This window comes from Mytilus californianus, unplaced genomic scaffold (assembly GCF_021869535.1).
Source record: "Mytilus californianus isolate M0D057914Y unplaced genomic scaffold, xbMytCali1.0.p SCAF_9, whole genome shotgun sequence".
NCBI lineage: Eukaryota > Metazoa > Mollusca > Bivalvia > Mytilida > Mytilidae > Mytilus > Mytilus californianus.
The window spans coordinates 21,304,501-21,330,538 of NW_026262745.1; the positions used below are offsets into that span (position 1 = coordinate 21,304,501).

The following is a 26,038-nucleotide window of genomic DNA, read 5'->3' on the forward strand; positions in this document are numbered from 1 at the left end:
TGGAACAAACAAAAGGATATTGGATATCTATCCATGACACAGAATCTGAGTGAGTACATGCACAGTGAAAACACCAAAAGCATTGGAACAGTGCTTTAATTGCTGTTCTTCATCTTAAAGTTACAGTGTGGCCTTCAACATGGATAAAAAAAACTCTCATCTCACTGCAACTTTAAGACGCCCCCCAAGCACAGATTTGATTGGAATGTCTGTTTTCTTCATCTTAAGGTTTTTGATTAACCCATAGAAAATTACAGTCCCATTTCTAATTCAAAAGTCTTCCTTCATTGGCAAGTTAAAGAATGTAAGATTTTTTTCATTTTAATTCAATAAAAAAACTTTGACTCTAAAATAAAATAGACAGTGCAAAAATTCCAACTGTATCTTCAATACAAATAAAATCAATAATGATAAAAACATAATACCATCACAATTACTGCATAAGATTTTTCTAAAATAATAATGAACAATGTTTCTTGAAAAAAAAATTATTATGGTTTACTGCTGTATCTGTACATATATAATAAACTGTTTTCTTATTGTATACTGTCAGTGAATCAGTTGTTGGCAAAAAAGAAATGGGTGTTATAATGGCATTGTTTGGTCTAATTTATCGAAAAAATGTAGAACCTTGATTCTGTTTATGTCTAATATCAACAAAAGTTTAAATAATATCAAATGAAAATAAATGACCATGAGAAAAAAAGCATACTATAAATTCAGCATGTTGACAAAGAAATTGTTTGAGAAATAGAAACAAGAGTGCAAACGCTGAAATGTCTAGCTACTATACTAACCATTGATTTTATGTTGATAGTCCTACATATACAGTTTTACTACAAGTATCACATTAACATTTATGATCCAAGAAAATGAGGTCAAGGTCAGATAAACAAAGCTGGAAATACATGTACACCTTTAATACAATCATTCCATACACAGAATATAGATGACCTATTGCTTATAGTATAAAAGAAACTGACCAAACGATGGAAATTCTATACTGACCAATGAACCATGAAAATGAAGTCAAGCTCAGATGAACCATGCCAGACATACATGTACACCTTAAAATCATTCCATGCATCAAATATAGTTGACCTATTGCTTAAAGTATCTAAGAAACAAAGTTGACCTGGAAAACTGAAAATTGGCCAATCAACCATGAAAATGAGGTGAAGGTCAGATGATACCTGCCAGACAGACATATACACCTTACAATCATTCCATACAACAAATATAGTTGACCTATTGCTTAAAGTTTAAGAAAAACAGACCAAAACACAAAAATTTAACATAAGCAATGAACCATGAAAATGAGGTCAAGGTCAAATAAAACCTGCAAGACTGACATGTACATCATAAAATATTTCCATACACAAAATATAGTTGACCTACTGCATACAGTATTAGAAAAACAGACCAAAACACAAAAACTTAACATTGAGCAATGAACCGTGAAAATGAGGTCAAGGTCAAATAAAACCTGCCAGATTGACATGTACATCGTAAAATATTTCCATACACAAAATATAGTTGACCTACTGCATACAGTATTAGAAAAACAGACCAAAACACAAAAACTTAATATTGAGCAATGAACCGTGAAAATGAGGTCAAGGTAAAATAAAACCTGCCAGACTGACATGTACATCGTAAAATATTTCCATACACCAAATATAGTTGACCTATTGCATACAGTATTAGAAAAACATACCAAAACACAAACTATGACCACTGAACCATGAAAATGAGGTCAAGGTCAGATGACACCTGCCAGTTGGATATGTACACCTTACAATCATTACATACACCAAATATAGTAGACCTATTGCTTATAGTATCTGAGATATGGACTTGACCACGAAAAACTTAAGCTTGTTCACTGATCCATGAAATGAGGTCAAGGTCAAGTGAAAACTGTCTGACAGGCATGAGGACCTTGCAAGGTATGCACATACCAAATATAGTTATCCTATTACTCATAATAAGAGAGAAATTAACATTACAAAAAATCTGAACTTTTTTTCAAGTAGTCACTGAACCATGAAAATGAGGCCAAGGACAATGGGCATATGACAGACGGAAACTTCATATCATAAGGCATCTATATACAAAGTATGAAGAATCCAGGTCTTCTACCTTTTGAAATATTAAGCTTTTAAGAAGTTAGTTAACGCTGCTGCTGCCGGATCACTATCCCTATGTCGAGCTTTCTGCGACAAAAGTCGCAGAAATGACAAAAATGACAATGCATCAAACTAAGACTAGAATTAAACAAAAAGCTCAAAAAAGCGTGTATTTTTTACCTGAAAATCTGTCCACTGTCAACAAAGGACACTCTACAACCCTATTAAAACCTAGATGGTCTACAAAAGATTTCAAGCTAAAATGGATTTTCAGAAATTCTTCATTGCATTTTGCAAATAAATAAGAATTAAGATTAAGCTCCAGCTATGGTATTAAGTCTAGGAGATTTTTGTAAATGAACTTTATTTAATATTTTCAATTTTTATTTTGAATTACGATGGCCATGTTTGAGAAGATTGGGTCATATAAACAAAAAATGTTAATGGAGGATCATAATGTAATACTTCACAACTGTTTGGAAGTGATTGATCTTTCCCTAAATAAAATGATGTGGGGCATATGTCAATGAGACAGGAACCCCACAAAGCAAAAAAAAAAACTTTGAGAGGTCAGCATATGGTTATCAGAAATAAGCAATTGTCTTTACAATATGCTCAGCTATAAACTCCCAGATTACAAATTATTTCAATGAATCTTTTGTCAAATTTCTATTTTTAGTAACTGAGGTGGCCATGTTTGAAGCCAGATGTATAGTCATCAACCACAATTCTAAAAGAGGATCATAACCATATTTTTTAATTGATGTTTTGATAGTTATAAGTTCTTAAAATTTTATTGTTCAGAGTTTTTTTTATCCTTGTTTCAATCTTTTTCCATTTCTAATAATAGTTAGAAAGCCAATTTGGTAATTAACCAAAAATCGTTAAGAGAATAAAAAAATACATTATCTTACCGAAGTTTGGTTACAATAAGTCCTTAACATGATTTCTCAGAACTTTTTATATGACCTATTTGTTAAGTAACACTGGTGACCAAAATATATAGGTAATGTTTAGGTAAGAGTCCATAATTAGTCTTAATGAGGATAACATAGGTTTAATTTCACTGAAGTTTTTTTAATTTGGTTCCTTAGAGAAATCAAAATTATTGTATTGTACACATTTTTAGTTGTCAGGGTTTAATATGAATTGAATTACAAGATTTTTATACTATGTTTAGTGGGTCATTATAAAGTTTGTATGCTGACATTAATTGACATGTATGGAGCACTTTTTAAGGATTTAATCATTACCCCACATTGTTGATTCTTCAACATCTGATATAAAAAATATAATTGCATTTAATAAAATTCCTGTAACAAAAGTTCTTTCTCAGATAAAAACAGATGATATAACAAAATAGAATTCCTTTTAAAAATGAATGAATTACAATATTTATTGAATAACCTAACTATATAATATACACTGCATTCGAAATAGGAATGCCTAACAATACAAATAAAAGAATGTAAAACTGAATTTTTGATGTATTCTTCCATCATGTAAAAAAAAATAAGGAACTCAATACTAAAAGATCCTAATACGATTGTGTATCATGTAGTAGTTTCGACAATAAATACTGAGATGAACAAGAAAACAATTGGTTTCACATTAAAATCATCTTGTGTCAATGTAATCATGGACCTTATCAAGTTTTATGCTGACATTAAGAAACTAGCATGTTTCAAGCACCAGTTTTGAAGAATTATAAGTATATCCTAACAGTGTTAAATTCGATTGCACTATATTAAGTTGTCAATTATAAAGAAACAATATGTAGCATGCTTAAGCACAATTTTTGAAGAATATAATCATCTCTACATTGTTGATTCTTTAAAATTTGATCTATCATAAAACAAACAATCCAAAGGCATTTACAAAAGTATATGTCAACAAGTTCTAAAGAGAAAAAAAAATCAGATGAACAACAAAATAAACAGTTACCCCTTTGACCCCAAAAAAAAAATAGCAACCAGTGCATAATGTCATAATTCGATGTGTGTTGAATATTCACAAACTTTACATAATTTGTCTTCTTGAAAGAGATTACTACAAAAGACAGTCATGGTATTTGCTATTATTACCCAGTATATAAAGTCCACATAACTATGAATATTGCACAAAATAGGTATAAACAATGTCAAAACATTATTACCAAAGTACAAATAAAAATGGTTTTATATTAATGTCTAATTTGTTCTTTAATTATGACTATTTCCATTTTATGAATTTAAACAGTGATAAATGTAACTGTTCTGTTGCTATGGCTACCAGAGGACTAGATCCATCATCTCCTATGGCAATATGATTCACATGTTCAGCTTCTACTGTTAGTTTTGATGCAGGTTTTGTGAGATCCAAACTTTTCATGTCTTCAATGTCTTTAACAAAATATATATATACCACTCCTGAAACAAAAATTATTACAAAATCTAGTTATATCTGAATTAAATTTTATAGATAAATACAGTCAGGATACATTAAGAGATTGAGGTATAATCTTCAATCTATTTACAAACTAGAGCTAATGCCAGCAAAGCTCATAAAATGATACACCCTTCTTTTACATGATTTGTTAAGGAAAATAAAAAATAATTTAGATAAATAACAAAAAAGAGCCTTAGAGGTGTGTAATGGCATTATATGATTAAGATTCTGAAAAGGTATCAATAAATTCTGATAAGGGGTTCAGAAAATTTAACCATGTCACAGTGTATACGTGCCTGTCCCAAGTCATGAGCCTGCAATTCAGTGGTTGTCATTAGCTGCTGTCTGTTATATTTGTTTTTCATTTATTGATTTGTCATAAATCAGGTAGTTTTTGTTTTTTTTTTCAATTTTCAATTATTTCACAATTTGTCATGATAAGGCATTTTAATGTTGACTACACAGTATGGGTTTTGCTAATTGTTGAAGGCTGTACGGTGACCTATAATTGCTTAAATCTGATTCTTTATGACTCTTTAAGATAGTTGTCCCCATTGGCAATCATACTCCATCTTATATTATATACCTTTTTTGTTTGTTTATATTTAATATACAAATGTGCAAATCTTTCTAATGGAATTCTAATATTTCATGATGTCAAAGATATCCATTGGAAGATTTTAAATTACAACATTATAGAATTTTTCCATATTTTGTTTACAAACCTCCTTTAGTCCCCAGAGCAAATAAAGGTCCTCTCCATGCAATACTTTCTGGCTGTCTCTGTAATAATTCATAAATATTCCACTTTTTGTGGTAACTAGCTTTACAATCTGTGACTTCTAATTCACCATTTTCTGCAAACAAAATATTAAAAATTGATAATAAGTGTTCTTTAAGTTTGTCTTAAGCTCTTTTTATTCCTAATACAAATTTGAGATGAACCGAGATACAAATTTTTGGGGATTTATTATATGGAGGAAATAATTTACTGCAGACAGGGTAACAAAACTAATATCAAATGACCAATATTTGGAACATTAAGGCCAAATTCAACTTTGTCCAATTAATCATTATACAATTTGAAAATATTTGTTTCAATAATTTCTATGGTAAAGTAGTCATCTGAATAGGCTCCAAAGACCTGATTTCAATACAGGAGGCTAAAAGATTAATTTTGTTCAAGTTTTAATTAAATGTTGTGTGAGGTTTCAGCGGAGGAGAGTTCACACAAACTCTTTGGGGAATAAATATATTACAGTTAAAGTGTAAAGTCTACACAATACAGCACAATTCTGTAAAGCCTATAACATTTCTTATTCAATACTTATAAGAGATATAAACAAATGGAAAAGTAAGGTATACCCCAATGAGGCAGCAACCCTATAACAACTAAAAATCAAATGACACCAACAGGCCAACATAGTCTTCAACAACATTTCAGCATCTTTACAATATGTCTAGCAGGAAATTGCTTCCAAATTTAGATCGGTGAATGAGGTTAACAGAGACTATCAAAGATCTTCCATCAATAGTTTAGCAGAGATTTAATAAGACATGTTCATTCATCTACTAGATAGTCAAACAAGAGGTTTGTGCAAATGTAAAAATGTTTTTACCCCATCACATTGTGTGCCTGTACAAAGTCATGTTATCTGGACCATGTGACATCATTTGTTTGTTGTTTTAAAATTAGTTTAAACATACTTTATTTTATTATCCGAAAGATTGACAAAAGCATCAGACAAAAGAAAGTCTTCTCAATAGTTAGTTGCTTGTCTTTCTTTGTGATATAATTTTCATTTTGTAGTCAGGTGTCGGTGGCTGTTGTGGTCTGTTGTATTGTCAAATATCTTAGGGGATTCCAGGTTTTCTTTTTTTAACGTATTATCTTACCAAGAAGACAGACCAGACAATCATCTTTACATATAAGAGATTTAACAGGACTAGCGAAATTTGTAATGACAACAGATTTGTTTGGTATCCCATCATTCCATGTCCATCTGTATAATTCTCCATTTTCTTCAACTACAAATACCTATATCAATAAAAGAAGTTGTTTTACTTCTATAAATTTTACTATTGTTTAATAAATAAACAAAATAATATTTATCTTTTCTTGTCTCAACCAGAAATAATTCATTTGTCTTTAATGCCAACAAGCACACAACATGTATAAATATAAATTTCCTTGTCAGATATTGTCGATGTTCTTATACACTGCTTGTCTACTTATGAAATTGTTGATATTTGATTCTTCTCTGTGTTGAAGGCCTCCCAAAGACTTTGACCAAAAAGAATAAAAGCTTTATAAAAATAAGGAGATTGGAAAACAACTATCCACTATGATGATGTTTTATTAAGATAGTGTGTCAAGAAATAAACCATCTCCCATTTTCCCACTGTTTACTTCTGCCTTTGTAGTCTTGTGGCAGTGTGGTAGTCGTGGGTTAAAACCCTGGCTTGGTCAAACCAGACTTGAGAATTAGTATTTGATGCTTCCCTGCTAAACACTCGGCATTTAGGAGTAAAAGCAAAAAGACTGGTTGGAGTCAAAACAATGTGTCTGTGTAGGTTGACATGTCTTCACACGAACTGTTACCTTGTTAACTAGAATGCTAAAAATTCAGATCAGCCTGTCGGTCAAGTACAAAGTAACAAAGCAGGGTTTATAATCATTTCACATTGCCATGTTCTTTTCCAGAATATGCATTTAACTTGCCACTAGACATCAAACAGTCATCCATCCATCCATCCATCTATGTTTACAGATTCTTGTTAAGTTTAAAATAAACAATTTGTTCTCACCTTATCCTCTGTTAATGCTACATGTGCAGGATTAGAATAGTTATCAGGTGGTTCTAATTTACTTTCCTGGGTTACTGTCAGGCTGCCTTCAGTTGATACATGCCACACTGACTGACCTTGTACAAAGCTACCATTAGCCACTGAGGTAATGTATGGACCAAAACAGCTTAAAACAAAGCAATCAAATAATATTACTGGTAACTTTGTAGTTTAGTTTGTCTGGCTTTTTTGCTAAAGTAATCTTTATGACAACCAATATTCTGCATGCTCCTGTCTCCTGACAATCACATATAAGTGTGCAGCAGAACTAGTAATTTTTTTGTGTGTTCAATTTGCCTTTCATGAGACATTTGTGTAAAAACAAAACAATATTAATGTAACAATTGAAGTATTCTATTCATATGTATGTGATGTGCCAATACTAATACAACTGCATACCATGAGTATCACTGACTAACGATTAGTGGTTCATCTTAAACTTGCCTAAACACAAACTTTAACTTATAAATTAAGTAGATGTTTTAAGGTCAAAAGACCGTGACTGAAGGCACAGGACCAAATAATCTCCTTTGAAATGACATGTGTCAATACTAATGCAACTGCATAAAATATCATTAACTTACCATTAGTATTTCCCTTTAAATTGACCTAATCATGCTAATCATATACTTAAAACATATTGTTGACGTCACCAATGCTGAAAACAGCACATCTAAGTCTTGTCTTCTTTAGTTCTTTGAGGCAAGACAAAAATCGAAATCTTTTGGCAGGAAATGACTACCAGGTTAAATATTTTACATCATTTGATTTTCATTAAGTTGACCAGGATGACTTTTTAAATTGTGTTCAAAATGGAAAATATGTTCATATTAAAATGGAACTGAAATCAGTCATAAAATATAAAAATGAATTGACCACTATTTATAAATTCAAAGATGTAGATAAAACATCACAAAAGATCTTTTTTTTTCTATTTATAATTAATAGGAGACCATATCTTTTAGATAAGGAATAGCAACAAAAGAGTTGGTGCTTGATTTTTATCAAAGGCATAGAGTGACTTTGTTTCAAAAATAAATACAAAACATCCATGTAGTTGTGTTCCAAATATGAAAGAAGACAATGTATCAGTGTAACTTCAGCATTAGCATCTATCAGTTAGAGCTGATATGTCAATGATTTCTTACCTTACGGAGTTAATTTGTAGGTTGTAGTAATCTATCTCTGTAGAATTTGGCTTGGTCATGTCAGATACAAACACGCCATAATCTTGTGATCCTGTCACTATTAAGGTATGACATTTACTGGACAAAAGTTCTGATACATCTGTGCCTGAAATATATCACAAACTTTAGGTAAAAAAAGATAAATAAAACAATTTACTTTTATCAAAAAATTTGTACAGTGTTCCACTGAAGTCAGGACCCTGTTTCTTGCCTGACATTGCTGTTCCACTGAAGTCAGAACCCTGTTTCTTGCCTAACATTGCTTCTGTCAGTGTAAAAGTGTAATGTTGACTTAAAAGTAGGTCCATTTATTGGTCAAATACAGATTTATTTATTTTAATCAAATTTTTTTCTTCAAATTCTGTTTCTTTATCTTGAAGATAAGCTTCTGCCCCGGTTTCATAACAATCCATGAAGGTTTACAAATTTATCATGTCAAAACAATATAATACCAAATTGTCTGTAAATGCTAATTGAAAACAAAAAATAAGTCTATCTATCCATGAAATACCACATTTACTAATTTTGTTGATGTATTTATTTTTTTATTATAAACTTAATAGGATATCTATATTAAACTTTGTCTCCCTGTCAGAAAACCATGGCCAATCACAACAAAATTTTCAATTTGACAAAATTTGGCCTTTGCATAATAAATATATTACCTCACTAAATCATGCACATACACATACAAATATAAATAAGGACCCAGGAAAATCAGTTCAATTAATGTCTTCTTTGAAATATAGATTTATTAACATGATTAATGTAATTAGAACAGTCAAAACTATAAAAATAAGAAGATAGGGTACGATTGCCAATGAGTCAACTCTCCATCAATGAGCAAATGACTATTTTAAAAAAAGAAATTAGGTAAACCTAGTTATTCTATTTTCCAGACCTCAATCAAGAAGGCTATAATGATAAATGGTATTTCCATTTTATGTTTTTGGTTATTGTATATGATTTTTCTTAATAATATAAGTCCTAGCAAAAAGTAAAAAATCTCCTTAGTTAAACCTGATAAAGTAATCAAAATTAAGTATACACTTGATTTTACCAGTTATATTTACACCTTCTTGGTGACAGCCATGCTAGTGAACCTCCTTATCTTTTATTTTATCAGTTATATTTACATGTAGTAGTGACAGCCATGCAAGTGAACCTCCTTTCCTTTTATTTTACCAGTTATATAAATTTACATGTAGTAGTGACAGCCATGCAAGTGAACCTCCTTTCCTTTTATTTTATCAGTTATACTTACATGTAGTAGTGACTGCCATGCAAGTGAACCTCCTTATATTTTATTTTATCAGTTATACTTACATGTAGTAGTGACTGCCATGCAAGTGAACCTCCTTATCTTTTATTTTATCAGTTATATTTACATGTAGTAGTGACTGCCATGCAAGTGAACCTCCTTATATTTTATTTTATCAGTTATATGGTCCAAGGACACAGTTATCGTCCTTCGATTTTCGTTGTCTACAAATATAGTCCCTAGTGTGGACAGTGTATAACTTGCAAATTTTTTTCATACACTTTCCAAATTTATTTCTTTATATTTTATGCATGAAATATTAAGTAAGGGGATGAAATTACATGTTAAAAAAATTTGGGTGCTGAATCTCTATGTTAAGTAGTGATTTGGTCCAGTTAAAAAAGGTCAAAAACTAGTATGTCTGAAGCTGTCAAACTGAATTTTAGACCCCCTTAACATAGAATTGTCAATATTTTGAGTTAGAGCTGGTAGACTTTTCTATAATTTTGATATTATTTGTCCCAATAGTAGTACACTACACTGTAAAAATCTTTTTGAGATAGAGCAAGTGCGATTTTTTTAATTTGACTTTATTGTCTAAAAGAAATGCACTACGAAATAACTGTGTTCTCGGGCCTAAGAGATGAATTCAGGAAATGTAGATTCTGTACTTTGGCAACGTCCCTGAATGGTTTGCTGGTTTCAATTTGTCAAACTTAATTTACATCTTTATTTGAAAGAAATCCTGTTAAAATGTCCCATTTTGACAATATATGGCTAAAATAAGCATTTTAAAGCAGTTCCCATTTTTAAGCCTAAGAGGCATGCTGACTTTCTATCTGACAGCTTTTTATGCTTTGATATTTGTGTTTCTATGATTAATTCAAATTCTATTTATCATTTGTGAACTCTGAATAAAGAGAAAAGTAGATTATCACAGAAAAAATGTGCAAAATGTGTTGTATTTAGGCCCTGGTCGAACGGCCTATTTAATTAATGTGAAATGTGAAGAGCTTTGTACATAGAATGCGTAGTCCATCATAAAAATTTCACTAAATCTGTAAAAAAAGCACTTGACAATGATCTGTGCACCTTATCCATTTCATATACTACCTTTATTTTCTTCTGTAGAATAGTATGTGGTTCAAATATATGCCAGTTGAGACTAAAACTACATGCAAGTTTTCCATTGAAAAGTGAAAAAACTGTGCATCAGACCATACTGTCTGCAAAACAAGTTGAATGCAAGAGTTCTGTTGCAATTAGACTTCTTGTGTCATGACATCTTAGCATAGAAATCAGCAAAAAGTAACAAATTTCCATTTCTTATAGCTATTGTATGAATTTTTATATGTAAATATATGCTACGGCCTAAATTGACACTAAATAATGTTCAGTCTTACATAGCCTAAGACCATTTTATACTCATTTGGTATGCTTTTTGTAACTTTTCTTTCCATTTAAAGTACATTTTATATATATGAAAGAATAATTTATGGTAAAAAACTTCAAAAACTTCAAATTGGTTGAAAAAAATGCATGTTTATGTAAGGCTCCCCTTAATTCGAAAAGATCTATTTTCAGGCACATGCTCATATAAATTTGACTTTTGAATAATTGTAATAAATCTGATAAATCAAATGAGTGTTCAGTTGCTTTTAATACTTAATATATTATATTTAAGAGCATTTCAAAAGCAAATTTTTGCAATATTTAAATTTTTTAAGCCCAAATCTTGATAGTTGATATTATTTAATTTAAACGTCAAAATTAAAGACTCAAATTTCAATATTAAAATTGCCATAGTTTCTATAATATATATCCTATGGCCATGACACTTGGCCAACTATCTTATAATTGCCTAAGCTTAGGTCATGCAAAGTTTAATTAGAATTGGTCAAGTCTTTCTATACTATTAGGTCCAAGGACACAGTTATCGTCCTTCGATTTTCGTTGTCTACAAATATAGTCCCTAGTGTGGACAGTGTATTAACTTGCAAATTTTTTTCATACACTTTCCAAATTTATTTCTTTATATTTTATGCATGAAATATTAAGTAAGGGGATGAAATTACATGTTAAAAAAATTTGGGTGCTGAATCTTTATGTTAAGTAGTGATTTGGTCCAGTTAAAAAAGGTCAAAAACTAGTATGTCTGAAGCTGTCAAACTGAATTTTAGACCCCCTTAACATAGAATTGTCAATATTTTGAGTTAGAGCTGGTAGACTTTTCTATTATTTTGATATTATTTGTCCCAATAGTAGTACACTACACTGTAAAAATCTTTTTGAGATAGAGCAGGTGCAATTTTTTTAATTTGACTTTATTGTCTAAAAGAAATGCACTACGAAATAACTGTGTTCTTGGGCCATATTTACATGTAGTAGTGACTGCCATGCAAGTGAACCTCCTTATATTTTATTTTGTCAGTTATATTTATATGTAGTAGTGACTGCCATGCAAGTGAACCTCCTTATCTTTTATTTTATCAGTTATATTTACATGTTGTAGTGACTGCCATGCAAGTGAACCTCCTTATATTTTATTTTACCAGTTATATTTACATGTAGTGGTGACAGCCATACAAGTGACCCTCCTCTGATGTTTATGGATAAGTTTCAAGTCAAGACCTTCCATTGCAACATTCTTCCAACAGAACACACTACCATCTTCATGTCCTGTTAACAATCTACCATCTGAAATAAAAAAACTGATTCCTTCTTTGTTGGAATTTAATTCTATGTGTGATGAAAGAAATGATGTGATTTTAAATTAAGAATATAAAATAATACAGTACCAAAATACACATTTTTCAAAATGACAGCTTCCCTTTAAATTACAATGGTTGTTTAATCCTACAAATGTACATTATAAATTTTTAATTCTTTTTAAATGTTAACTGAAGCCTTATCCTAAAGGCACTGAAGAACAGTTCTTTTTTAATTGATAAATCAATTGTCCCTGTTAAAAAAACAATATTTCAAACTATGAGTTCTACTGGCAAAGCTGAAGGTTTACACTCCATCTGGACAGTTTTCTGCAATTATATGACTATACACCTCATATGAATTAAATAATGATAGAAACATTACTGCTTTTATCTTTTTTAAATCATATGGAGTGAATGGTCATATAATAAGTAGTTACCGTACATATCAAGTTTGAGTTTTGTTCTAGTTGAACAATGTTGCCACACTTTCTTCTGTTTTCAAGGTTTTGCGTAAATCAATTGATTAGATTAGATATTAAAGTCATATATCATTAGAAATTGCAGACATGTTAAAGTTTTTTTGTTTTTTTTTTTGCTGAAGTTGTGGTCTCAAGAGATAGAAAATTCATGAAATTGTTGTAAAATAGATTTTTTCAGGAATTGGGTTGTACTGTGTCAGTTGTTGCTGAACAATAACCACATTCATGACATTTTTAAATATATCATAAAGACCCCTTCATTGATAAGATGTAAAGTCCTAAAAAAATCGGTAACTATTGAATGATTTTAACACATTTAATGCAAATGTAAACAGCTGTTAGGGGACATTGCATTGCATGTAGTACATGTATAATATCCTCAGAATTCTTGGTATTGTAAAGTTTGTAATTCTTTGTAAGTGTGTACTGTATTGATATTGGTCTGGAGAAATATAAAGTATAGGCAGAAATTGAAAGAGTGCACACATTCATGTTGTAACTTATGTTTTGTCTGTGTATCAGACAACACACTTGTGAAATTCTTTAACAGCAAATTTTTCAGTCATATTTACAAATAAAATTTATCAAAAAGTCACCTTTAATAGCTAATGAAGTAACCATACTGTGAGCTTGATCATAATACAAATCAGCCATCTTCATCTTTGCCCATTCTATGGTAAAGGCTCTCTTATATTCAGCATAAATCTCTCGCCAAAATATCCATGGTAACTGTTTATAGGACTTTATTAGACTTGTGTGATCTGCTTTCTTTTGATTATATCCCATTATTTCAGTTAACATAAACAATGGTATCTCATTTAAACAACACATTAGCCAAATACCAAAGAATTTCTCCAAATTTTCTATAAGACAAGCCCACATTTTACATGTTCTTTTGGCTCTGACTAGTGATTGTCCATCCAAGCGACTGAGGATAAACATGTGAATTTCTTCTGGGATGTCTGATATAGATACCTCCATTGTACTTTCCATTATTGCCTATTAAAAAAAATAATAAACTGTTGACAAAGAGATATGTCTTGCCTGTATGTAATTTTTATAGTAAAATGCAAATGTTGAAATTAAAATGGCACTTCTTTAACATGTAAAATATGCAAAATATTCAAAGTCATGGTACAGTGTCAAATAATTTCCATGGAAATAAGATATATATGTTGCTAAGGACTCTGAACCATGATGGTACTGTGAACCGCGATGGTCCCGCTGAAGTGCCATGGTTTGATGCTTCAGGTGTATTTTTGATCACGCTGAAGTGCTATGGTGGCATTGTGACGCTATCTTGTTGATAGCTATGTACGCTAAAGTGTGTTGGTGGTAACGCTGAAGTGCGATGCACTACATAAAATTTATTTTCAATGTTTTTTTCATTTTCACATCATGACAATGTAGAAGTCAATTTGTTTGTAAGTAGCTGCTTTTTATGTTTGTTAGTAAATCATCCAGAGTATTACCCATTTAATATAAAACAGTCACGGTAAATATTCATTACATTTCCAGCAATAACTGTATTGTTGTAGCTCACATTGTAAATAGGCTTGGAAAAAAATAAGCCAACATTCATACAATCATTCAGAAACTGACTACTATATATATTTATTTTCCATTAAAACTGGTATTAAAATATTTCAAAGACTGAAAATCATGGAAGTATAGTTTGAAATGCAAATACTTCTAGATTACTCAAAACGAAACAAATTAAACAACTGATCTATTCGACTGCTGTGAATATTATGAGAGAGAGGAATAAGATAGATTACTGTAGATGGTTTCTATGGAGTGTTTGGTTTTAGGGAGCTACCATTTGATTTTTAAGGGGGGGGGGGGGGGGGGCCTTCACGCACCATATAGACCATTGCACTTCAGAAAAAGGACCATTGCACTTGGGTGCAGACAATCACACTTCAGGGTCCTACATATACAAGGAGATCATAAGTGGTTCTCCTTAAACTGACGTACCTTATCACAAACTTTAATATTTGAAATAAGCACCTGACTCCTCTGAAAAAACAGAGGAACAACCAAAGACAAACAACATAAAACACATGGTCCAGATAAAATATAGCCTGACTTGGTACCAGTACCAAATGTTTGCATATCTAGATCATGTCATAAAACTAAAACAAACAATGAAATAAATGGGGAATGTGTCCATGGGACACAGATGATGCCCCCGCTTGCATATACGTTATAAATGGACAAAACTCAAGAACTGTGAAAGTGACACTACCCAAACAATGCCAAAGTTGTACTTGATCTGAGTTTTGTGGTAATAAGCATTGTGTATACGTTTCATAACATTTGTTTGAAACAAACTTAAGTTAGAGAACAGAAACGAAAAATTCAGCAATTTTTCCATTTGTAAAGGGGAATAACTCTAGAACGGTAAAAGTGACGCCACCAAAATTCAATTTGATCTGTGTGTTAATGTAGTAATTAGCATTGTGCATAAGTTTCATAACATTTCGCTGAGGCAAACTAAAGTTAGAGAACAGAAACGAATATTTCAGCAATTTTTCCATTTGTAAAGGGGCATAACTCTAGAACAGTAAAAGTGACAGCACCAAAATTCAAACTTGATCTGTGTTTTGTGGTATTAAGCATTGTGTATAAGTTTCATAACATTTGGTTGAAGCAAACTAAAGTTAGAGAACGGAAACCAATTTTGGGACGTACAGACAAGGGTAAAACTTAATGCCCCCTCCGCTACAGCGGGGGAAATTAAAACAGAGTGCAGCCACCAACATGACCAACAGGATGACCAATAACTTGATCAAGGATACAAACTAGGGTACATCATTTGGGATGACAAAGTCAAAATGTCTTCACACCTGTATGAAGCTATCTAGGTGTAGTGTATATTTTACTTAAAAATATGAGTGAGAGTGAAAAAACAGAGAATGCTAATTCACTTTCTAATCAATCTAATTAAAATTAGTTCTCCGCACATGCTCCTCATTTTCATTCGGTTGTTTATATGTCATATGTGCGACATATTTATACAACTGAATGAAACTGAGGAGCAAGTGTGGAGAACTAATTTTAATTAGATTGCTTTCTAATGAAACCATTTATAACCACTAAAAAATGGAGAAAAAAAACTTACATATATATGGGGAAAAAATTCAGTCAGATAATTACTTATCATTTGATAGTTTACATGGCTCAGGATCTTTTCAATTCTCTGAAAAGGAGTAGATCCGATAAGGGCTGATTTTGGCCTCAAATTTCAGGTTCATCTCATGAATGATTTTGGACACTTTTTAAACACTTAAGTGTCTACTTCAGTCGATTCAATTAGTTTATGTGAAAGATTTGAACCCATTTAGTCATTAAAGACGCTCAAATTCGAGCTTAAATATGAAAAATCTATCAAATATGCCATAATATGTCACTTTTCAGATGGTTTTTGTCAAAAATTAAAGTAGCCGCATCCGTGTTCACTCTCAACCTTTATATATGTTATGTATTATCATCAAATACAACTTACATTTAAATATAAAGAATGAACACAAATGCGGCCACTTCCATTTAAGACGGAAACCGTCTAAAATTTAGCTCAAATGCTAAAATTGTGAAGATTTCAGTGATTTAGCATGACTGAATGATGCTAGTACCCGATATATGTGCATTGTGTTGTCAAAAACAGCCCATATTTATGTAACAGAAGTATTCTTCTTTCCAATAAATAGCTAAAAGTTAACATTGTAACAATTTTGTAAAACTGCTGTATTTTGGGGCCAAAAAGGGGTCTTACTGGACCTACTCCTTTGTTATTGTCATAGGTAATGTACTTTGGTTACAAGATCTAATAAAGAGTTATCATCCTGTTTTAGGAATTTTCAAACAGAAAATGAAATAAAGAAGTCTGTCATTTTCTGACTTAGACAAGTCTGAAACTGTAAACACATTTTTATCAAAATACATTGAACATAATGCATAATCTTGTACACAAAGTCCTTTCCATCTTGTATTATATATATTCTTTAATATATTAAGAAATCACCAGTAGATATTTTTTTTAATACTGGAAAAGTATTTCACTTCTGCAGATTATTTTTGGGAGTGAAATAAATCCTAGTTTTGAAAATCAAAACACCTAAGAACATAAACATGAGTCTTTAATTGATAGATCTATACAAATCTTGTTTAATAAATAAATGTGAAAACAGTATTTTGGTTCTTGGTTCAATATTAATAAGTATTTAAAAATAACATACAAATAATCTTCATTAGGGGGAAAAACACGAAACCGAGGTTGCTATTTAGTGAATAACCAGTCGGTGACCCCTTTTTTTTTAATCTAGATATGGCCACAAACATGACAAAGTTTAATGAAAAAATTCACCTGTTAAATTGACAGGCAGTTTGGTGTTCAACATGTTCAATGTTAATATTGATATTCCCTGGATGTACTAAGTTAAATTAAATATTTTATTTGATCAAAAAAGAAAAATAATCTGACAAAAGAAAATGTGTATGCCTAAATTCTGACCTGAACAGCTGAACAAGGAAATTAAGACATGAAAGGACCTACAATTTTATGGTCAGATTTATTTAAACTTCAATAATTTTTTCATGTTTCAAAGGTAATTTCCTTCAATATAAAAATGAGGAGATGTGGTATAATTGCCAATGAGACAACTATCCACCAGAGATAAAATGAAATGATAGTAAACAATTATAGGCCACAATACGGCCTTCAACAATGTAAAAAACCAGTACAGTATAGTCGACTATAAAAGGCTCCATCATGAACAATGTGAAACAATTCAAATGAGAAAACTAATTGCCTAGCTAATTTATAACGAAACAATTTACAAAAAAACAAATATAAAATACATGAACCAACAACAACCACTGTACAATGTACTACATATGTACTACAGGCTCCTATCAGACTTCGAACAGGCACATAAAGAATATGGATGGGTTTAACATGTTTGTTGGTACTCAACCCTCCCCCTTACTTGGGACAGTTGTGTAACAGCACAATATAAGAACAAACTGTAATAAACTGTTATCACAGAGATATGTCTCACCTTTTTGTAATTTTGATAATGCAAATGTTGAAATTAAAATAGCAATACTTTAACATGTAAGTTATGCAAATATTCAGTCGATGAACCATGACTCAAGGTACATGGCTAAACAATCTCCATGGAAATGAGATGTGCCAATCCTAATACAACTGCAAACCAAATACCATTGACTTATTATAAGTCGTTCCCTTTAAACAGTTACCTAAACACAAACATTAACTTGTATTTTAACTACGTAAAAGTTTCATAGTCAATGAACCATGATGAGGGGTTGGGGCTATATAATCTCCATGGAAACGATACTTGCAAATGCCAATAAGTTTGCATACCAAATATCATTGACTTAACATTAGCAGTTCATCTTAAACTGATCTCATCACAAAATAATACATGTAAACTAAGCAAAAGTTTCAAAGTCACTAGACTATGACTGAGGGGGCGGGGCCAAATATTCTCCATGGAAATGAGATGTGCTAATGCTTATACAACTAAATACCAATTAACATTGCATGGCCTACCACTAATGGTTCCCCTTGAACTGACCTAATCACAACCTAATACATGTAAACTAAGCAAAATTTTCAAAGTCAATAGACCATGCTTGAGGGGGCAGGGCCAAATAATCTCCATAGAAATGAGATGTGCCAATATTAATACAACTGCATACCAAATATCATTGACCTACCACTTGTGGTTCCCCATAAACTGACCTAATCACAAACTAATACATGTAAATTAAGCAAAAGTTTCAAAGTCAATACACCATGCTTGAGGGGGCAGGGCCAAATAATCTCCATGGAAATGAGATGTGCCAATATTAATACAACTGCATACCAAATATCATTGACCTACCACTTGTGGTTCACCATAAACTAGACCTAATCACAAACTAATACAAGTTGATGATGCAGCGGCCACTGCCGGAAACAGCATACCTATGTCTCACTTTTTGACTCCGTCAAGGCGAGACAAAAATCAGTTGCAGTTGGCTAACTCAAAGATTGGTATGAGGAACAAAAAACAACTAACATAAAAACAATAGACACAAAACACCGAAATAAGAGTACTCAAAGTTACTGTCAAAGCAAGGTCAAAGCCAATAACAACTTATAAAAAATCATATTAATCCAAACTAAATGTTGTAGAGACGATTTCTATAAATTTTATTATTTTAGTCATGTCTCTTTACCAGTTTACAGTTAATCATTATTACTTATTGATCTGTTTATCTATAGATGTATTATTTAATCATCATGATCATTAGAGTATTTAGTATTAATCAGCTAGCTGTGCTTGACTGCACATTGGTAACTGTTTCTACCTGTACAATTTATATATATTGGGGAATTTCTCTGTGGTCGGATTATCTGTGTTCTCATTGGTTAATTGGGACATACCCCCAGATTTGAAATGGGTATTGTTTGATTGATTGATTGTTGGTTGCTTAACGTCCAGTGGTGGTATTGTTTGAGAAAAATGGAAAACTTACATTTACTTTAGTGTATGCTATATCTATATGGTTTGGAACTGAATGATCTTTCATTGATAGACATTTGCAGTATTTTGGACATATGGAATTTAGTATAATTTTTTATCCACTTCATAAGAACCCATTGATCATACAGACATATATTTGATGATAGATGTAGAGCATTGGTTATAATGCTTATGTGATGCTGTTGATTTTGTGTATAGCCTGATTCCACAAATTGGTAAGCCTTTTATAGCCGACCATATGGTATGGGTTTTTCTCATTGTGGAAGGCTGTACGGTTGCCTATAATCTCTTACATCCGATTCATCTGAATTATGGTGGATTGTTGTCTCATTGGCAATCATACCACATCTCCTTATTTTTAAAAGCCTTATATTGATCTCTATTAATTTGCATATTATTGACATGCTTTGGTACCTTTGATAGTGATGTAAAATATGTATTTGATAAGGGATGATCTCCCTTGTTACTATACACAGTATAACTCGAAGTAATGGTATCTTGATATATTTTAATAGAATGCTCCATTTGTTTGATAGTTAATTTATATTCAAATGTTGATCATATACTTATTATGTTTACATTTGTTCAGGCTATGATATTTTAACTTTGTACTAATTAAATGACGTTAACTATTGTAAATACAAATACATGATTACTTCATATGTAACTGTGATAAATAATAACCTTACTATATATATATTTGTTATTATTATTTCGGGGTTATATTTTTAAATTTCCTGAATATTAATAAAGTATGAAGAACCCTGAACAGAGTGTTGTTACAAGAGCCTGTTATATTAACTACCAATCAGTACACATTCAACGTATTTAGTCATTGTTAGTGTAAAGATGTCATAAACAGTCAAAGAAACGCATTACCTCATGCATGTTATGCACTGCCAAAATATAAATGAACAATATTGACTGGGTGTAGGATCATAAATTCCCATAACTGTTCACTTATAGAAATAGGTACACATCGTATTTAGTTATGTTGGGTTACACTAAAGACCTGAACATGGACCTGAAAAGACCTGAATAGACCTGAAAATATACGATTCTATTTATTCAAATTACAATAACTTTTTTGTTTTCCGATGGATTTTCTTGATATTTGAGTTTTATCAAAGGTAAAGTTCAGTATTTTCTAAAAAAGAACACATTAATAATAATAATGTTAATCTATATGCCAAAACTTGGCCCTAAACCTAGAAATGTAAAGACCTGAACGGACCAGATAATCTATGGTCAGACTTATTCAAACTTCAATAACTTTTTCAATGGAAATTTTTCAATATAAGATATTGTTAAACATGTTAAATAAGAAGTTTAACATTTTCTGAAAATTGTAAAACAAATAGTGAAAAATAATTTGTGGGTGCCAAAAATGAGACGAACGAGGAATAAAAAACCTAAATGGACTTTTAATTCCATTCATATATTTATTCAAACTTCATTTATTTTCTTATTTTTCAAAGAGTTTCCTTCAACATGTTCAAATTATATTTTGTTAAGGTAAAAGATAGATACTTAATTAAAACTGGGACCTGAACGAAGATTTTACATTTTAAATGAACCTGAAAAATACGGGTAGATTTATACAAACTTCAATTACTTTTTTTTATTTGAATCAATTTTCTTCAACTTTGGATTTTGTTATACAAATAGGTTATTTTTTTTTATCAAAAGGGAAAACAATAACGAAAAATATATTTTTTTACTGTTAAATTCGGACCTGAACGGGAAAATGAAAAGACCTGAATCGACCTGAATAGGCCTGAACATATAAGTTGGTTAATTCACTCAAGTTACATATGTAGCTTACATTTTTTTATTGTTAAGTTTATAACAAGAGTTGCAACTGAACAATGTTCAAGTCATGAAACAAGATTAAATGATCATCCAATTAAAAGATTAAAAAAATTAAATGGTTATTTAGGCCAAAATAATGATGATCCAATTATCACCTAATACAAGGTTTGAATTACAGCCAGCACACGTTCTCCAAACGACAAACACACGTCTTTAGATTATATGGTTTAGGTGCAAATGATTTTTTTTTTTATTATTTTAAGTATTTATCATGTTTATATAAAATAGTTTAAAATCTATTTTTATAGAAGATTACATAAATACAATTTAAACAAGTTGATTAAAAGTTTGAATTTTTTTTTCAAAGACAATCCTGTTTTTCCCCTTCAGGTCCAGGTTTCAGAATTACAATGGTATTTGTTATTTAGATATTTTTCTGTATATACAAAATCAGTCTTTTTCTTCAATATAATTTAATTTTGAATAAAATCAATCGAAAAATAAAAAAGTCCTGTCAGTTTAAATAAATCTACCTGTATTTTTTAGGTCCATTCAGGTCATGTTATTTCCCCGTTCAGGTCCGATTTTTGGAACCAAACAAATATTTTTCATAAAGTTCTTTGCCATTTCAATAAAATATTATATTTTTCTACAATAAAATTTAAATCTAAAGGAGATTGTTTGAAAACTAAAAAAGTTCAAGAACTTGAATAAATCGGACTGGAGATTTTCAGGTCAACTCAGTTAATTTAATTACTCGTTCAGGTCCGAGTATTGACACCCCAAAAATATTTTTCATGATTTCTGTTTAAAGATTAATAATATATTGATATTTTCATTTCACAAAATCTAAACGTGAATGAAATCCATTGAAAAATAAAAAAGTTATTGAAGTTTGAATAAGACTGGTCGTAGAATTTCAGGTCCGTTCAGGTCCAAGTTTTGGCATCAACAATTTGTATTTTATTTAAAACATTTTATTTTTAGTAAAATGATGATCTTTACCTTTAATAAAATTCTAATTTGAAAAAAATCCATTGGAAAATAATAAAGTTATTGTAATTTGAATAAATCGAATCGTACTATATTTTCAGGTCTATTCAGGTCTTTTCAGGTCCACGTTCAGGTCTTACATGTCTTAAGTATAATCCAGTTATGTTTTAATTTTTCCCATTGGATGTTAAGCAACTATCATTATATTTTTCAAAAACTACACTGTTAGAAGTTACAAAAGTAGAGGCTCCAAGGGGCCTGTGTCGCTCACCTGATATTTTTATTTACAATTGATGCATGAAATAATGCAACTGTTATACATTTGCTTTAGTTTCAGAGATATACATGATATAAGTCAAAAACTGCATTTTCCCCCCAAGTTCTATTTTTAGCCATGTCTGACATGTTGGTTGGCAGGCAGGGTCATCGGACACATTTTTTAAACTAGATACCTAATGATGATTGTGGCCAAGTTTGGTTAAATTTGTCTCAGTTGTTTCAGGAGAGAAGATTTTTGTAAAAGATTACAAAAATTTACGAAAAATTGTTAAATTTGACTTTAAAGGGCAATAACTCCTTATGGAGTCATTGACCATTTTTGTCATGTTGACTTATTTGTAGATCTTATTTTGCTGAACATTATTGCTGTTACAGTTTATCTCTATCTATAATAATATTCAAGATAATAACAAAAAACTGAAAAATTTCCTTAAAATTACTAATTCAGGGGTAGCAACCCAACAACGGCTTGTCTGATTCGTCTGAAAATTGCAGGACAGATAGATCTTAACCTGATGAACATTTTTATCTATTGTCAAATTTGCTCTAAATGCTTTAGTTTCAGAGATATTAGCCAAAAACTGCATTTTAACCCTATGTACTATTTTAGCCATATCCGCCATCTTGATTGGTGGGCGGGGTCATTGGACACATTTTTTAAACTAAATACCCTAGTGATGATTGTGGCCAAGTTTAGTTAAATTTGGCCAAGTAGTTTCAGAAGAGAAGATTTTTGTAAAAGATTACAAAAATTTACGAAAAATTGTTAAAAATTGACTATAAAGGGCAATAACTCCTTAAGGGGTCAATTGACCATTTTGGTCAAGTTGACTTATTTGTAGATCTTACTTTGCTGAACATTATTGCTGTTAACAGTTTATCTATATCAATAATAATATTCAAGATAACCAAAAACTGCAAAATTTCCTTAAAATTACTAATTCAGGGGCAGCAACCCAACAACAGGTTGTCTGATTCATCTGAAAATTTCAGGGCAGATAGATCTTAACCTCATGAACATTTTTACCCCGTCAGATTTGCCTACTGATGATTGTGGCCAAGTTTGATTAAATAAGGAGAGGATTTTTGTAAAAGTTAACGGACGACGACGACGGACGACGGACGATGGACGACAGACGACGGACGCCAAGTGATGAGAAAAGCTCACTTGGCCCTATGGGCCAGGTGAGCTAAAAAAAAAAACAATGCAAAATTGATAAGGAACTTTCCGATTTGAATTTTCCTTGGAGTTCTGTATTTTTGTTATTTTACTTTTTACGTGTTAATGTCATTATTAGAAAATATATTCTAGCAAACCGTACAAGCTGTTAAATGTATATAGGAAGGTGATTTTTGAGAAGGCAATGTTATAAAACAAGGTACTACTCACGAAAACAATCATAAATTGTGTGAAGATTTTGTTGCAAGATTATTATATAGGACGAGATTAATGTAGCAAAAATAAATCGGAAAAACAATGTTATATATCCGGAAAATTGAATGCGGTGGATCCTTTGTTAACGTATATTTATATAAAGGTCATATCCCTCCTAACAAACCGACCGTGCAAGGGCTGTATAGCCAGTCAAGGTCGTTAAAAACTTCCATTTGTTGTCTTACAAAATTTCCTCCAGAATTTTGTTTTATACAATGCTATAATAAATGTTCCTATTTAAACACATACTTTAGAATATTCCTTCCATTTGTAAATAATATTACAAAGGAACTGCTATGCCCGTATCTGTAGTGACGTTTTGTATTTCAATGAACGTAAAGAAATGTAAGTCAATGATTTACGACTGATTCGTTACAACAAATTTCTTTCAACATTTACTTTGATAGATACGAAGATTTGGTTTGGAAGTTTTACTGTACCGGAAGAAAACTTATTACAAACGGGATCATGAGCCAGCGCATCCTAATATTTACGGTGATGTTGTTTACCGAGCCCGTAAACTTGGATACGATCCAGGTATAAACTTGTCGATCCTTTAAATAAACTTATTCTAAAAGTTTACCCATTCAAACACTGAAATCATATCTTTGAATATTGTTTTTATCGGTATAAAGATTGATGTTGTTATCAATAAGCCAGTTAAAACCCAACTACTATAAATATTATTGTTATACCGATATGTACTTTGACGTCCTACAATCTGTCGATACCTATATTTTGGCATATATATATTGCACAAGGTCATGTAAACACTGATAATAAAAATCCTTGCATTTATTTTCAGAACACTGAACATTCATGTGAAACTACTGTTAAATTACTTGGTATAGATATAGGAAGGAGGGGGGGGGGGGGGGGGGGGGGGGCAATAGGTGGTCCATTAACATGTTAACAACACGTACCTCGATTTTGGCAAAAACAGTTAACAACAAATATAAAAGATAGTTAAAGACGAACATATGTACTAATTTGAAAAGGACAAAGAGACTGATCAATAATATTAAAAGACATGTAGAAATAAAAGACAAACTCTTTTGAAACTGTACCATGACCTTAGTACATGTATGACCAATGATGACTAGAACACGGGCTATTGACAGTTAACAGGAACCAAGGAGGAATACCACATAAAAACATAAATACAAATTATGAAACATTACCATCGCTTTTCTTTCTTATCTTCATCCTATAGTTACACTCATGCCTTCAATTGCAAATGTATCCCATGTAAGCACACTTAGTACAGCATTGAGATTGCATCATAGTTTTAATATAACAAGAAAATGTTTCGCTGTGGAATATGTTGCTTATTTTCTGTGAAAATAGGTTTGAGTGTAACTTATTCATTTATGTTTATGAAATAAGTACTTGTTCGTTTAAAACTTATTATCACAGGAACTTATTGAACTTTTTTAAAACTTTAAATATTAATTGGAAAAAATTCATGGAGCTATGATTTTTTTTCCGGAACTTATTTCACATTTAGTCAAAAAATTAGTTCCGGAACAAATTTTACAGTGCTGGAACATATTTTCTGTGATATTAATTCCGGTGGAACATATTTCCTATGAAATTTGTTCCCGGTGGAACAAATGTCACGCCGGAACAAATTTTTTGTTACATATACACACAAAACAATACATTATGATTTGTAACAGAAAAACATTTTTTTTTAACATTGAAATGAAATATTAAAAGTTCATACAGATGTTATCATGATAGAGCTACATACATTTCTTCATTTTATATAAATCATGTACATTTAATTCCAGGCAGGACCAGAACCATTAAAATCATTACAATAATTATCGTCATTACGCATATTAATTTACATTTCGTCTAACATCTAGACATTTAATAATATAGTTCCCTAAATATTCTAGGGCAGACAAATTTTCAA

General features: G+C 31.1%; 1 protein-coding gene across 2 annotated transcripts; it reads right to left on the reverse strand.

Annotated features, from left to right (window-relative positions):
- Positions 1–305: 305 nt before the first annotated feature.
- On the reverse strand, positions 306–24,126 carry LOC127716559 (uncharacterized). 2 transcript variants are annotated; one of them, XR_007989004.1, is made up of 9 exons: positions 24,073–24,126; positions 13,638–14,040; positions 12,417–12,548; positions 8,552–8,696; positions 7,365–7,530; positions 6,453–6,594; positions 5,282–5,413; positions 1,634–4,537; positions 306–1,486 (listed from the first exon to the last, which is right to left on the reverse strand). XR_007989004.1 is itself a non-coding variant. In XM_052222782.1 (8 exons), the coding sequence occupies exons 1-8, from the start codon at positions 24,082–24,084 to the stop codon at positions 4,341–4,343; spliced, it is 1,329 nt and encodes a 442-aa protein (XP_052078742.1). In that variant the 5' UTR covers positions 24,085–24,126; the 3' UTR covers positions 306–4,340. The 2 variants fall into 2 exon arrangements, 1 of the variants encoding a protein (XP_052078742.1); XM_052222782.1 differs by having other exon boundaries at positions 306–4,537.
- Between the last annotated feature and the right edge of the window lie 1,912 nt (positions 24,127–26,038).